This window comes from Ovis canadensis, chromosome 12 (assembly GCF_042477335.2).
Source record: "Ovis canadensis isolate MfBH-ARS-UI-01 breed Bighorn chromosome 12, ARS-UI_OviCan_v2, whole genome shotgun sequence".
In the NCBI taxonomy this organism is placed as follows: Eukaryota; Metazoa; Chordata; class Mammalia; order Artiodactyla; family Bovidae; genus Ovis; species Ovis canadensis.
This window is the reverse complement of record NC_091256.1, coordinates 90,406,570-90,421,807: the sequence shown is the minus strand read 5'-3', so window position 1 is coordinate 90,421,807 and position 15,238 is coordinate 90,406,570. Positions and strand designations below refer to the sequence as shown.

Sequence of the window (15,238 nt, the reverse complement as noted above, 5' to 3'; positions counted from 1 at the left end):
TGGCCTCCAAGAAAGGAGGGGCCGTCTAGGCTTGGAGCCTGGCCAGGAACCAACCCAAAGATGAACTTTAAAACGCTGCAGGGTTGTAGGGACAGGGGATTTTAGTTAGGCACTAGCGAGAATCCCCCATCAGTAAAGGTTGGCAAGTTCACCGGAATAAATTAAGAGAGGCTTTCCCGGAGCTTTCAGTACACAATCCGTCAGGCGCTGTGGGACGCTCTGCAGGGAAGCGCTGGGCCGGGGCACTCGGGTGCTTACCCTCGCTTAGCCACTAACTCCTGCGTGACCTTGGTAGTTCCCCTCCCTGCGCCCGGCTTCCGCATTTATGGGCGGGGCGGGGGGGCACCGAGGCCGAGGGTCTGCGGCTCCGGGGTCGAGGCACCGGTGTGATCAGCTCTTGGGGCCGTGTCCCTCCGGAGACCCCAGGAAACCTCTCCAGGCCCGCAGCGAGCTTGTGGACCCGGACCATCGAGGGGTCTCTTTAAAGGCTTCCGCCCCGCCCCTGCTACCAGGTCGGGCCTTCGGTTGGCCCAGCGGGCTCGGGGGCGGAGATTGGGGCGGGGCCTGAGCGTCAGGGGCGGGGCCTCCGCCGGGCCGGCCCCCGCCCCCTTTGTTCGCGCGGCGGCAGGAGGCGCGGCACGGCCCGAGGTGCGCGCGCGGGAGCCGCGCGGTGCGGAGACCGTCGCGCCCCGGCTGTCCACAGGCCCCGCGCCGCCGCCCGATGGCGCGAGGGGGCGCGCGGGCCCGGCCCCGGGGGCCCTCAGCCGGCCGCGGGTGAGCCCTCCGCGGGCCGCCTGCGAGCATGTCACCTCCAGGAGCCGCAGCCCCCGCCCGCAGCGCCCGCGCCCCCGCCCTCTGCAGCCGCGGCCGCCGCCGTCGCCCCGGTCATCGGCCCCCAGGCCCCCGCCCCTGATCGACCCGGGCCCCGGCACTGCAGCGCCATGGCCGGCCAGGGGGACTGCTGCGTCAAGGTGGCCGTCAGGTAGGACGGGTGACTGGGGCGCGTGCGCGGAGAGCTCGGCTTTGTCTCGCGTGGGCACGGGGCGGGGGTCCGGGGGTCCAGGGGGCGCCGCTCCATGGGCAGCCCGCGCCCGGGGAAGCCCAGCCGGCCGCGCTGGAGGGCGCCGCGCGTTGGCCGGGCCCCCGGGGGAGCGGCATCCCCGCGGGCGGCAGGAGGGGCTTTGTTTGGGTAGTGATTTCGGGCCCCTCTCGGGAGCCCTTAATGATCAGAAAATCGAATCAACAAGGAAATCCGGTATTTCACACCCAGCCCTGGCCCGGGAGGGAGCGTCTGTGTGTTTCCTCTTTGCCCCCCTCCCCCCCACGGGCTGCAGTCTCACGCGGGGACACTGGGTGGGGGACATTTCCCCGCATCCACCCAGCCTGCTGATCCTGCGCTCTCCGCAATGCCGGATAGGCAGCACGCCGCCCTGGCCGGCTCCGCAGACAAAGATCGAGGAAGGACGAGTGGAAGGGCTGGGATGGGGCCTTGGCCCGTAGGGAGACAGCGGCTCTGGAGAGATCCCTGCCGGCCCTGCCCCTAGAGCGGCTGGGCTGGGGACGGAGCAGGGGTGTCAAGGGTTCTCCTCTCAGAGGACAGGCGGTGGTGACCCTGATGCCCCCATCCTCAGGCCCTCAGACAGAACTGAGCCGGGGGAGGGCCACGTGGACCTGCCTGGGACTTTGAGGGACATCCTGGCCGAAGCAGGGTGGGCAGAGGACAGGGCACAATGGAGATGTGTTCTTTGTGTTGGGTGGGGGCGCTCCGCGCCATGTCACCCTCCCTGTTCTTGATTTGGGTTTAGCTCTTTGAGACTAAAGACGGACTCTCCCAGTCCGTTGGTGGGAGAGTGCCAGCCTGGGACCCGTCACCGCATCACCCAGCCCTGTGTGATGAGGGTGCGAGTCTGAGTCTGGGTCTAGGGTGGGTCTGAGAAAGGTCTCTGACTTCCTTGGGTTGTAGGTGACCCAGATTCCAGAATTCCAGGGCAGTCACTCCGAGAAGACTGTGGAAAACACCCCAGGGCAGGTGCTGCCACCCACCCCCCAACCCCAGCCACCTGGCTAGCCCTCTGCAGTGGAGAGGGTCCGGGGACCGCTGATCACAGTCTGGAGTGGAGGGAGTGAGAGAGTGTGCCCTCCCCCTGGACCGCTGGCTGCTCTCGGAGCATCCCTGGCACACACTCGCTGGCCCTGGATAGCCTGAGACAAAGAGGAGTCCCAAAGATGCCTGGTGGGCTGGCGGGGCGGGGCTCTTTGCAGCAGGATCCTATGGGGCTGAGGGTGAGGGCCAGGGGCATGGTGGCGGGGGTGGGGTGGCAATGTCAATAAGACAGCTGCAGCGGAGTGGACACGTAGTGAAAGGAAACTGGACCAGGGCTGGGAAGGGGGCTTCCTTTGGACTTCCTCTGGACTCACCATCTCACCCAAGAGAGCCAAACCGAGCCCCCTGCCCCACCTCGTCAGGGCCCCCAGGCTAGACAGGGGGTGCGGAGGTGTGGCCAAGCCCGTGGCCTTGGCACCCATGCAGCCGGGGAAGAGCTGGTGTTCTCTCCCCACTGCCTCCAGCGGCAGGAGCTCCCCGGGACCCTTCCCACCTGGAGCATCTTGCCCGCCCACGCTACCCTCCTGTGACCCGCATCATCTCTGCCTCCACTGAGACTGCCTGGTAGGGTCTGAGTATCCCCACTCCTTGCCTCTGCCACTGGCCTGGAGGGAGGGTGGGGGTTGGAACACCTCCAGAGCTAGACCTTCAGGGCCCCCTGGATGGGGAGGGCCCCGCCCAACCCCTCCCCTCCCACTCCGGCCCCAGTGCACACGCCAGACTGGGGTGGGCAGCTGGCTGTGGAGGGCAGACAATGCCTGGACAGAGCCCAGCTTATAATCAGAGCTGAGGACGGGAATGGACTAGGACCGAGGCTGGGAGGGGGAGCAGATGGCGCCACTGGGGGCTGCAGGGAGACTTCTCCGTTCTTTGGGGGTCCCCTTCAACCCCCACCCCAAGCCCACCCTCAGAAATCTCCGGTCCCATGAAGGACTGGGTGGCGGGCTGGAGCAGTGTTGACCACTGATAGGAAGAGCCGAGGATCTGGAACTGCCAGGGGCCTAGCCTGGTTGCCCTTTCTCATATCTAACTGGGTCCCCGTGAGAATGCCTTATGGTAAGTCCAGGGTCCGACTCTTGAGACAGGGAGGCCAGGAACGGGGCAGACATGGTCTGACGTGTGTGTGTGTTTGTGTGTGTAAGGGTCCAGGGGCCACTAGATTAGGTAAGAAGTGCCAGGCCTGGGGCTCTTGGCACTGTAATCTCTGGATAAGGATCAAAGCTGGCTTGTGTGCAGAGCTGCGGGGAAGGCCATGGAAGGGTCAGACCAGAGGAGACAGCTTTCAGGACCCGGAGCTGCGGGTAAAGGAAGAAGGTCTAGATGTGAGCAGAACCCCAACCCCCTGTCCCCAGCCCCAGGCCACCCTGGAAGCTGGCACTCTGCCCCTTAACTCTGCACCGAGACTCCCAGGCCAGCCCCTCCAGCCTCCCCTGTGATCCGTTTATCCTTTAATCCCCTTGTCCGATAAGGACTCTCTCAGCTCTGAGGCTGGCTAAGGCCAGTCTCTACCTGGGAGGGGGGTGATGGGGAGAGCAGACCTGCTCCAGGTTGCAGAAATGCAGGCCTAACTGGTAGGGGGAGAAGGGGAAGGGACGGCTATTAAGAAATGCTGGTTGGCAAAGTTGAGACTGGGGAAGGAAGCCGAGTCATGGGGTGCGTTTATTTAAGACCCTTCTAAGCCCCCAGCTCTGAGCCCCCAGCACAAGGGGAGGCCTGACCACCCCACCCTCTTATCCTTGCCTGGTTTCCTTAAGCTCTGTCCTTAGTCTGCTGAGGTGGGGCCGGGGGTTCCCTGGGCATCCATCCCTGGACATTGCAGGGTCAGACCTGGGCTGGAACGGGGCTGGGGACGCCAGCCAGGCGCCCAGGGACACCTGCTCTATCCTCGGGTTCTTTAGCTGCAGTTATTCCCCTGGCTCTAGGCTCCTCTGAAGTCTCAGTCAGTGTCTGTCTAAAATTTTGAATCAAGAGAATTGGTGGCTTGGGACAAAGATAAGACAGAAAACACTGAGTGGGGTGGGGAGGCGGTGCCTTCAGCGTCTCCTCCCCCCCCCCGCCCCTCCCCCAGCAGAGTCCAAGGCCGGCCAGGACCAACTAGAGCCCCTGCTGATGGTTCCCAGACCCGGGAAAACGGCCTAGGCAGGGCCCCCCGTGGGGGTGGAGACCCGAGCGTCTTGGTGGCGGTCTCCTGCTGCAGAAACAGGGCTATGTCATCACCAGGAAGTGCAGTGTAGTAACCGCAGGCCCCGGAAGCATGGCCCCACCCTCTGCCCGAGCCAGCCAGCCTGATTGGCTGTCAGCTTTTGAAGACCGCGCCTGGGGTGGGGGGGGGAAGGGGCTGAGGAAGTGACAGAAGTGACATGTGCCTGGCACCCTCCTTCCCACAGCGGCTCCGGGGACAGAGGGCTGGGCTGGGGCCCCGTTTCTGTTTCTCCTTCTGGGCCTCAGTTTTTCCTCCCTGTACAATGGGATCAGTGGGCTGTTCTGGCATGTCCTTTTGAGAAGAGCAGTGTTCTGGGTTGCAGTGGAGGGTGGACAGTCCTTAAAGGCTGACTCTGGAGGAGCTGTGAAGAAAATGTGAACAGAAATAAGCACTCGCTGAAAGCATGCCTCGGAGGTGTCTCACTGGGTTAAGCCTCAGTGACTGTTAGGTGAAAAGAATTCACCTGGAGCCCTGGGACTGGCTGGTGACGGACCATAGGCAGCAGGCAGTGGAGAAAGCCCTGGGCTGGGGGGCCTGGGCGCGGTCACTTCCTGCCCACTCGCTGAGCGCCAGGCATCGCATCTTTTTGTCCCCCACGCAGGCCCGCGGGAGCCAGGTGCCAAGTGCCACCCCACCGTGGAGACAGGCACAGGCTCACCGCGGTAAACACAGGCCTCTGACCGTGAGCCCAGGGCAGCCGCCCTCCCGAGGCCCTGCTCCATGCAGCCTCCTCCGGCTGCTAACTGGCGCTTCGCCGGCGTTCCCACGCCTCCATTTGCTCTGATGCTTCAGGCAGGTCGCGGCTGTGACCGTGAATGTGGGAAGGCGCGCAGGGAGGCACTCAGGACTGGGCACAAGCATCCTGTCCACGCGCCCCTGGATGTGGGGCTCTCTGCCCGCCCCCACTGGTGGGAGCCACCCTCCTGCCTTTCCTGAGCTCCACACAGCTGCCCCTGGATGCTGCTTTCCTGCCCGAGGGCCACCTTGCTGCCCTGTAGGGCAGCTCCCTGACAGCCACGTCTCCGCCTGTGTCCTTGCGGGCCTCCTCCAACTTGGGCCCCTCTATCGCTTGATTCACCCTCTAGACGAGCAGCCCACTAGGAGGAATGGGGGCCCTGAGAGGCTGCGGGCTGGGGAGGGGAGGCAGCCTACCTGCTGGGCCGGGGACTGGGCTGGGTTGGTAGCCTGGGCCCGGGGCTGCTCCTCCGTCCCGGTGGGTGGGCGGTGGAGCTTGGTGGGCGTTTGTGGGGCCTGTGGCAGGTGTCCTGTCCCCAGGGGCACCCCTGCTCTACCCTCACTACTCTGGGTGTGAAAGGGACGCAGGCCCGTGGTTCACCATCCCCGGACCCCCAGACACCCAAGCCCCTGTCCCTACTCCGTGCGGGGTGGAAGCCCACCGTTCCTGGGGTCAAGTCGGGAAGGGCCCCTGGAGCCGGGGTCAGGGGCTGGTGGGAGCACAGGCCGACACCTGTTGCTGTGCATTCCCCAGCAGGCGAGCGTCCCCAGGGCCCAGTCCCTGCCGAGCAGCCCTCCCAGCCCCGGATGCCAGCACAGCTCGGGGCTCTGCAGCTTCTCCCGGGAGGTCATGGGAAACCCCTGCCAGATGCCCCAGGACGGGGTGGGGGAGGGGCAGGCCAGCCGGCAGGGCTGGGGCGCAGCTGCGCGGGCTTCCCTGGGCTGGGGACACCCCCTCCCAGGCCCCAAAGCTGGGCCTGCAGGGTGGACCTCAGAGCGGGGAGCGGGCAGTTCAGGACAGGGACCCAGGGAACACCCCCACCCCCGCCCCTCCTCACACCCACGCTCCAGCTTCTCCCGGCTCACCTCCTCCTCCAGGCCTCCTTCAGCCTTTCTGGGGTAGCGGGCCCAGCTGAGACCCCGATGCCTTGGGGTTGTGGATGAGACACCCCACACCCTGCCCCACTGGACGGCCCGCCGGGGCATTCCGCAGAAGTCAGTGGCCAGGACCCTGGGACGAACTGAGAGAGCGAGAGGCAGAGGACATCCCTGGGAGGGAGGGCGTCAGAGCCCTGAACCCCAGGCTTCCTGCGGGTCCCCTTGCGTGTCTGCGGCCCTCCCTGGGCTCCTGGGAACACGTGCAGGGGCAGAAATCAGGCAGAGGGGGCTGCAGACCCCTTTCCCCAGGCCTGGCCTCGTAAACTCATGTCCTTTGACCCCGCCGTACAAAGCCTTCTTGTTTGGGGGTCCAGACCAGTGTTTTCCCTGAGGCAGCCTCAGGAGGACTGGGCTGGGGGAGGGCCCGGGAGCTCACAGGGCTCCCCACGCCGCAGCTCTGCAGCTGAGAGGGGCAGCACCCCATGCTAGACCTGCCACCCTGCTTCAGGGCGGACTGCCCCCGCACTCCCCACAGGTCGGGCTAAGTCAGCTGAAGCCCCAGGGTGTCTGGGAGCCAGACTCCCGTGAGACAGCAAGGATGTTGATTCCAGCCGACTTCCTGGAGCTGGCAGGCTGCCCAGGAAGGGGTGGGGGAGGAGGAGAGGATGCCCACGAGCGTGGGTGCACACCTCCTCCCGCACAGCAGCCTCCTGGGTCCCTGGCCCCCGCTTCCCCTGCCCCGGCCTCGGCTGTCTTCACTGTGAATGTGAAAACACTCCCCAGCAGACGGCTCTGGCCCTCTGGCAGCTGTCGGCAGGATCATCTTTCCCCGGCCGCCCTCTCTCCAGGCCGGGGCTGCTTAGAGGGTGCAGCAGGCCAGGCCACAGTCAGACTGGGTTTGGATTTCAGCTCCACCATTAGGAGAGTGTGACTCTGGGCTTGTTCAGATTCTCCCTTCTGAGCCTCAGGAAGGAGGCAGTCCTTATACGTGATGTCCCTGCACGTAAAGGCGCTCCATGCATCGGCTCTCAAAAGATACCGCGTCCGGTCCTAACAGAGGCGGCTCGGGCGGTGTCAGCGACCATGACTCCAGGGGAGGAGGACTGCGGACCCCCTTCCCTTCCGAGGGCTCCGCAGCCTCTGTAGGCAGGAGGCTCTCGCTGCTAGCCGGTCTGAATCCCTTGCGCTGTGGCTGAGTTCCCCTCTGGTCTGGCTCCTTCAGTAACGGGGCCAAGCTGGCCCCTGGCAGGTCACGGCATGGCTGAGTGCCCCGCTGTGCCAGGCAGACGGGGGTCCTGTGGCTCCTCTCTGTGTCCCCCACCACACACACTCCTCCACATTGGAGGTCGTGAGAGCCCAGCGCCAGACGGAGCCAGGTGTGGCGTGAGGAGGGAGTCACGGGATCTGGGCAGCCGAGGGGGCAGCCCACTCCAGGACGGGGTGCTGGGCGTTCTCACTTCTCCAGGCGCCCAGGCCCTCGGGCTCCTATTCAGGGTTCCAGAAAGACATTAGGGTGTCCAGGAGGGGCTCACCCCTGGGCTGTTTCTGAAGGGACCGGTCACGAGGTAATCTTGGTCGTCGGAGGGGGCTGCGGTTCTTCTCAAGGCCCTGGACATGGGGCCTGCGAGGGTGTCTTCCAGCCTGGAAGACCCCAGAGTGACAACTTGCCTGCAGGCTGGTTTTCCCGGGTCCTCCTGCTCTGACCCTTCAGTCCATGGCCAGGAAAGATGGGCCTCCTAGAAGACCTAGCTACTGATTAGCTCTGTGACCCTGAGCTGAGTTAATATCTCTTTGAGCCCTCTTTGTAAATTGTGGGGGGACCTCCTCCTTAGAACGTGTGCAGAGTGTGGTGGGGATCCCCCGCTTAGAACGTGTGCAGAGCGTGGCAGACTCTCTCACTTAGATCGTGGGCAAAGTCTGGTAGGTACCGTGACCAGTGACCAGCAAAGAGGCATGTTGCTCCTTACCTGCGGGGTTATTACTCCTGAGGAATTGATCCACGGGGTTCCAGGTACCAGCAAAAAGGGATGTCAGGAATCAGAGCACACACCACAACTGTAAGAATTTTCTAGGATTCTGGAGCAGTTCTTAGTTATTTTAATATCACAGCCTGAGCCTGGCAGGCGACAGTCCATGGGGTCGCAAGAGTGGGACACGACTTAGCAACTAAACCACGACCTCTTGGAAAAAAGGAAGATGTGGGAGCCTGGGATAAAGACCCGGGGGCGGGTCGGTTAGGGACCTACGGAGGGGCTGGATCCGGCTAACCGGGCGGGACGGGGTTCATCTGGAGCCGGCCACACCCACGCGCCCTGCCCCATCCCCCGGCGGCGGGAAGGAGCCCTGCGGGGTGGTTGGCGGCTCTGTGCGGCGTCACCGAAGCCAGTCGGGAGCGGGGCGCCGCTGGCCAGGCTTTGGGGGAGGGACCCTCCCGCCTTGGCAGGCGCAGCGTCCCCGGGCCTGCCTCCTCGCTGGCTCCGCCGTCCTCCGCTTCCGCCCTGTCCTGGCTCCCGAAGAGCCGGGGAAGTGCTGAGCTCAGCGCTTCTCGCAGCCCCGGGCTCGGGCTCGCCGCCTTTGTGTCCCGCCTGGGGGGACACGAGCCGGTGTGGGGTGCGGCCCGGGCGCCCGCAGCCCTCCGCCCCGAGTGTACAGACGGCTCTTAGAACCCCCAGCCCCGGCGCCCTAGCGCCTCTCGGCAGCGCGCGGAGGCGGCCCCGCGGGCCCGGGCTGGACCCCTCCGCCGCCGGAGAGCCCGGGCCTTCTCTGAGCCCCTCCCGGCCCTCTGCGCGTTGCCAAGTGGCAGATAGACTGGGCTCTGTTCTGGGAGGTTCCGGGCCTTTCTCAGTGGGGCCCTGCGCCGCCCTACCCCTGCAGGGCCGGGAGAAGGGATGGGGAGGCTGGGGGAGGGCGGGTGGGGGGAAGGTTTCCGGGGCTGAGGGTGGGGGTCTCTGCTCAGAAATGACCCCCCCCCGCCGTGTGGTCCACAAAATGCCTTTTGGGCTTGACAAAAACAGGCAGCACAGTTTGCCAGTTTGAGTTTTCCGAACAGTGCAGTAAATAATTTATCGTGATCAGGGAGTTTTTTCATTCCCCCTTGAATTTTGCATCCGAGGAGAGAATACCTCACTCGCCTCACCCTGGCTCAAGGTGGGGCCCACAGCGCCCTGCGCCCCTGGTTCTCTTGGAAGATCCTGGAGCCTGGTACCCACCCCTGCCCACCCTCCCGCCCCTAGGGAACAGCGCTAGCAGGGGTGCCGTCCTGCCGTCCAGTAGTAGCCGTAGCCGGAAGCTGTCTCCTTCCCTCATCTGGGGCTCCAGGGCTGCCCGCAGAAGAGACCTGCCCCGGGGCGGGGCCAGGCTGGTCAGGAGCTGCCGCAGGCGAGGGCCGCCGAGTTCCTAGAAAGCTGAAACTGGGAAGAGATGTCCGGATGAGGCAGGGAGCAGGGGTGGCCTAGCCACTGGAGGGTGGGGCAGGCGCTTGCCAAGGGCCGTCTTTGTCTCCTGGACTCGGGTTTGGGTTCAGAGTCTACCCCGGGGCAGGGTGTGGTGGGAAGGAGCCCAAGGCAACTGCGCCCACTGGACTGGGGCCCCTGAAAGCCCAGCGCCCGGGTCCAGCCTGCCGGACCTGTGTCGGCTGTGGCGGGCCGCCCCCCGCCCAGCTGCCCCCTGCTCTCTTGGTGGTGCCGGGCAGGGAGTTTATACGTCCGTCTGGGCCCTGAGTGTCCCAGGCAGCTGGAGAAGAGGAGAAGCCGCAGGCTTCGGACTCCCGGCTTGCCTGTGCCGACTGGGACTCAGCCTCAGCTTCCCTCTCTGGACAGTGGGTTGAGGTCGCTAGTGCATCACCTCCCTTGAGTGAGATGGCCTGAGGCACCCGGCCCAGCGCTGGTGCATGGAAGCACCCATGTCTAGTTACTGGTTCAAGGCCCATTCCTGGGATGGACACTCCCCCGAGCCCCGTCCGGGTTGGTGGCCTTGGGAGTTAGTGACTCATCCTGGGCTCGTGTCCTCTGGCTTCCAGCTGGTGCCCCATTCTCTGGATGGTAGTGCTCACCCATCCACCCCTGCCGAGGACACTGATGCTTAGGATGGGCCAGCGTGGGGCTGGCTGGCTCTCTGACCCCAGAGGACCCCACACCAAAGTGTGCTGGACCAGGGAAGGTCCCAGGGTGAATGCCTGCTCACCTTGCAGTGCCTGGATCCTCAAACCCTGGAGCCCCCTCCTCTAGGCCCTGCCTCCTGATGTCTTTTCGGCCACCCTCTTGGGCTGGGGGCCTGGTGGGCGGAGCAGAAGCCGGCTTCTTGCTGATGGGATCCACCAGGCAAGGCAACAGCTCCCCCTCTGTGGCTCTTCCTGTCTCCAGGGACCCTGATTTGATTTCCTCCAATCACCAACATTGCCATCTGCCTGTGGTAATTAAATGGTATTTGAACCGGATCCAGAAATCCCATCGCAAGCAACCCACATGGCAGGGAGCTGGTGCTGGCCAGCAAAGCTGGAGAGGCTTCAGAGGCGGCCGGGTTCCCCTGGGAGCCCCGGACACCATGGGTCCCCGGGCCTGAGCTCCTGGGCCCTGCCCGGTGCCCTTTGAGGTTGCGGCCCACCTTCCCCCAGACACCCTGGGCCCCCAGGCCTGGGCTCCTGGGCCCTGCCCGGTGCCCTTTGAGGTTGCTGCCTGCCTTCCCCTAGGCATGCTGGGCCCTGCCCCTCAGCTGCACAAAGCATAGGAAGAAGGGAGAAGTGGAGCCCGCCCTGCCCAGGCTCGGACCCTGCCACCCCTGGCGCCTGCCCCTGGCCGGCACCGTGTGTTTCCTTGTCTGCCGCGGGGACCGAAGTGTCCCGCTCGGGCGTGGTTGTGTGTGTCGGCCGCCGCCACCAGCGGTCCAGGTGGGAGCGCCACGGCCCGGGTGTCTTACTGACGGATCCAGGGTCTGGTGTGTAGGTCCAGAAAGGGTGGGGTGGATTCCCAGTGCCCCTCCCAGCCAGAAGCTGGTCTGGGGGAGACGGGAGCTGGGCTCTCACTTCAGCCTGGCCTGCCGCAGCTCGATGGGGCAGGGAGGGGGGTGGTAACCCCTGTGGGTGTCCGGCCCCTGCAGCCTCAGTGGTGTGAGGACCGGTCCTGGAGAAAGGCCAGGCCACCACCCCGCCCCCAGCCTCTTATTCCCCTCACAGGTGAACGCAAGGCGCAAGCTCAGGGGCTTCTCGCCGGGCTCTGAGGGGCCTCGGGGCTGGGCAGCCTGAGGCTGAGACAGGATGGCCCTTGGGGGCTGGCTCTGCGGGGTCGGGGCCCCCTGGGCCGGCCCTCACACGCTTTCTTCTCTCTGTAAATGTTGGCTTAGAACGGGGTGCTGACAAGCAGCTCATTGTGCTGAGGGGCTGGCTGGCTGTGTGAGCCCATGGGCACCCCCCGCCTGGAGATTCAGGCATCGGGAGGCGCTCTCTGCCAGTCCATGCACATGCTCACTGGCTCACTCTCGGTTGCCATGGGGACCTCCTCCAGCAGCGGCTGCTTGCAAGAGGGGCAGGGGCAGGGGACGGCCCTACCCACTGTCCACGCTGCGCCCCACTTCGCCCTGAGGCCCCTCTCTTCCTCTGTGCCGGGGAGCCCCCAGGGCCTGGGACAGGGGCCCTCCTGTGGCAGGTGGCCCTACTGGAGGTCCCTGCCCTCTGACTTTTGCCTCGACTCGCTCTGCAGGGTCCTGCCTGGTCCAGCCCTACTGGCTTCCAGAAGAGAACCCGAGTTTGTGCCTGAGACTGTTCCCCTAGCATCTGGGGCGGGCCTTCCTGAGCAGGGGGACCCTCTGCAGCCCCTGCAGGCCTGGGCAGAGGCACTGGTCTCCTTCGGAATGTAGCCCCCCCGGGGGGCAGCCAGGCCTGGCCCTTCCTTCCCTTGCTGGCCCTGGGCTTTGCCTCTCAGGAGGGGTCAACTATCTTCTCCCCACCCCCTTTACGGCACACGGACCTTGGGGCTGCGTGACAGTCAGGAGCGTGTGCGTTGGTGCCAGCGAGACCTGTCACGTTCTGTTGCTGCCCAGTCTTGGGAAAGTCAAACTCTCCCAGGCTCTGTTTTCTCAGTAAAAATCCAGCAAATAATACATAGCTCGCAGGTTTATGGTAAAGAATACGTGAATTCGTGTCAGGTGAAATGCCTCTAACGTAGATTCAGTTCCCAGGGTGCTCATGCAGTGTTAGCAGCTGCTGGACTTCCTTATGGCCCGGTGCTAGGACTCCACCCGCCAATGCAGGGGACACGGTTCGATCCGTGCTCTGGCGAGATTCCACATGCCACGGGGCGACTGAGCCCGTGGCGTCACAGCTATGGCGTCCTTGAGCCCCAGCTACTGAGCCCATGGGCTGCAGCCCTGAAGCCCTCGCCCCCAGAGCCCGTGCAATGAGAAGCCCGCGCTCCGCATCTAGGGTAAGCCCATGTGCAGCCACGAAGACCCAGTGCAGCCAACATGCGCCCATACAGAGATGAAAACGCCCGCAGCTGCTGCTTTGAGCGGTGTTGACATTATCATCAGGAGAAGGCAAAGGCACCCCACCACTGTTATTGTTCGGGAGGTCTCACACAGCTGCCCCCATGCTGTGCTTCCTCCCTTCTCCCACTCGTGGGAGAGGAGGGGCCCGGGGGCGGACACTGGCCAGCTGGACGGTCACCCCCAGCCAGTCTGACCCAGGACTCCCTCCCGCCCCCCGCCCCGGGCAGGATCCGGCCCCAGCTGTCAAAAGAGAAGATTGAGGGCTGCCACATCTGCACGTCGGTCACCCCCGGGGAGCCCCAGGTCCTCCTGGGGAAGGACAAGGCCTTCACCTATGACTTTGTCTTCGACCTGGACACCTGGCAGGAGCAGGTCTACTCCACGTGTGTCAGCAAGCTCGTGGAGGGCTGCTTTGAGGGCTACAACGCCACAGTGCTAGCCTACGGGCAGGTGAGTGCCTTCTCCGCCTGTGGTCACCTGGGCCCCGGCCCCCGTCTGAGGGCAGAAAGCTGGCCTTGGGGTAGCTGGGATGCAGCTGGGGTCTTGTCTATGGTCCGGGGTTGCTGGGGCGCTGCTGGCTGAGACTTGGGATCGGCTGGCGGGGACAGGCTGGGAGGGTCCCAGGCTCGCCGCCCCGCCCCCCAGGGTCCTGGGTAACGCCCTCCTCCCAACTTTGCCGACACAGACGGGGGCAGGGAAGACGCACACCATGGGCACCGGCTTCGACGTGGCCACCGCGGAGGAGGAGCAGGGCATCATCCCGCGGGCCATCGCGCACCTCTTCGGGGGCATTGCGGAGCGCAAAAAGCGGGCGCAGGAGCAGGGCGTGGCCGGGCCCGAGTTCAAAGTCAGCGCTCAGTTCCTGGAGGTCCGTGGCCTTGCGGATGTGTGTGTGTGGGGGGGGGGGGTGCGGCAGGACTCGGGGGCCAGGCTCCCTGCGGGGCGGCAGAGGAGGCACCGCAGGGATGAGGTCTCTGCTGTGGAGGGCGTCCCCCAGCTCCGTGGCGCTGGAGGCCCACCTGGCAGGCCCCTGAAGGGGCTCTCTGCCCCTGATGGGGCTCGAGGCAGGGAGAACCTGAAGGGTCCTTGCAAACTCAGATGGATTACAGCTCTGCCGTCTGGTGGGCGCAATGGCACCCAGTCCTGGGGCCCTAGGGTGACCAGGACACCCAGGCCCAGCTCACAGTGAGAACTCTGGCTCTCACCCTTCCTGGCCTCCACTGGGCCCTCCCGTCCCTTTCTGGCTGAGGTCCTTCCTGACCCTGGGAGTCTTCTCTGACCCCAGGGCAGGAGGGTTCTCCAGAGGGTCCTTTCTGGCCTCTGGTCTTGCCTCTCTCTGGGTGGAAGTCAGGGTGCTGAGCCCCAGGGAGGCAGCTAGCAGCTCTGGGGCTGGGGAGGGGGCCCCTGGCCTCCCATGAGACCTCTCAGAAGCGTCTCCAGGAGGGCCGTGGGCTCGGTGCCTCTTATGAGGCCCAGCGTGACCAGGCTCCTGCTCTCGGCCACCTGGCCCAGGCAGCGTCAGCCCCAGGGATCCTGGCCGTGTCCAGGGTGTGCTCGGAGGGAAGGATGTGGCCCTAGCCTTCCCTAGGCCTCCCTGTCCACCGCTGCCTCTCCAGCCCTGCTCCCTCCTAGGCACGTGTGCACTGCTGTCCCCTTAGGGGGCTGTGCTTTAGGCTTGGAAGTTGCTCTTTGTCCTTCTGGACTCTTGCTTTTGATAAACAGTCTGCCTTCGTGTGTGTGTGTACATGTTATGTGTGTAAGTATATGTGTCTGTGCGTGTGTATATCTATACATGTATAAGTATCTATATGTATATGTGTGCAGGTGTGTGTATGTGTGTGTCTCTGTATACATATATATGGATGGATGGATGTGTTCCATCCCCGGGTCAAGAAGATCCCCTGGAGGAAGTAATGGCAACCCGCTCCAGTATTCTTGCCTGGAGAATCCCATGGACAGAGGAGCCTGGCAACTATGGTCCAGGCGGCTACAGAGTCACGCACAGCTGAGCGACTGAGCACACACTCACTGCATAGGTCTCTACGTGTGTCTGTGTATATCTTTGTGTTTTTGTACACGCATATGTGTGTTTGTGTGTATATGTGTATATCTGTGTGTTTGTGTATACGCATATGTGTATTTGTGTGTGTGGATGTGTATAATCTGTGTTTGTTTATATGCATGTGTGTGTTTGTGTGTATGTGTGTATATCTGTGTGTTTGTGTATATGCATATGTGCATTTGTGTGCATGTTTGTGTGTATGTGTGTCCCACGCCGTGTATTTCTATAAATTTCTCTTCGTTTTTCCCTTTCTCCATCCTTTTGTCATAGAGAGACCCAAAGAGCAGTTCAGCACCTAGAAAGCCCATGCCAAAGGGTGACCCACAGGGATTAAATGTTGCCGTGTGTCTTTCTTGACAGACAGACAGACACCAAGGCCCCACATCTGCACCAGGGCCTTCCGTTTCCTCTTCCCCTTCCTGTGGAGTATTTCTGTCCCTTGAAGGCCATCAAAGCCTCGGATGTCCGTGGGCTGGGACCTGCCCCCCCCCCCCACAGGCCGCTGTTGGCCACTGACTGCTTGCTCGTCCCTCCTGCTCCCCGCCCCAGCTCCCTG

At 64.0% G+C, this 15,238-nt stretch overlaps 1 protein-coding gene across 6 annotated transcripts in view; it reads left to right on the top strand.

Annotated features, from left to right (window-relative positions):
- Positions 1 to 618: 618 nt before the first annotated feature.
- The window catches only part of KIF21B (kinesin family member 21B), a 42,513-nt gene continuing 27,893 nt past the window's right edge, over positions 619 to 15,238 (top strand). For all 6 annotated transcript variants that reach the window (XR_011247584.1, XR_011247586.1, XR_011247583.1 and 3 more), the window contains exons 1-3: positions 619 to 982; positions 12,848 to 13,070; positions 13,306 to 13,488. Coding sequence is in view for 2 of the 6 variants with exons in the window: in XM_069545000.1 (XP_069401101.1) it covers positions 942 to 982; positions 12,848 to 13,070; positions 13,306 to 13,488 (447 nt within the window). In the remaining 4 variants the exon portion in view is untranslated. The remainder of the gene's footprint in view (positions 983 to 12,847; positions 13,071 to 13,305; positions 13,489 to 15,238) is intronic.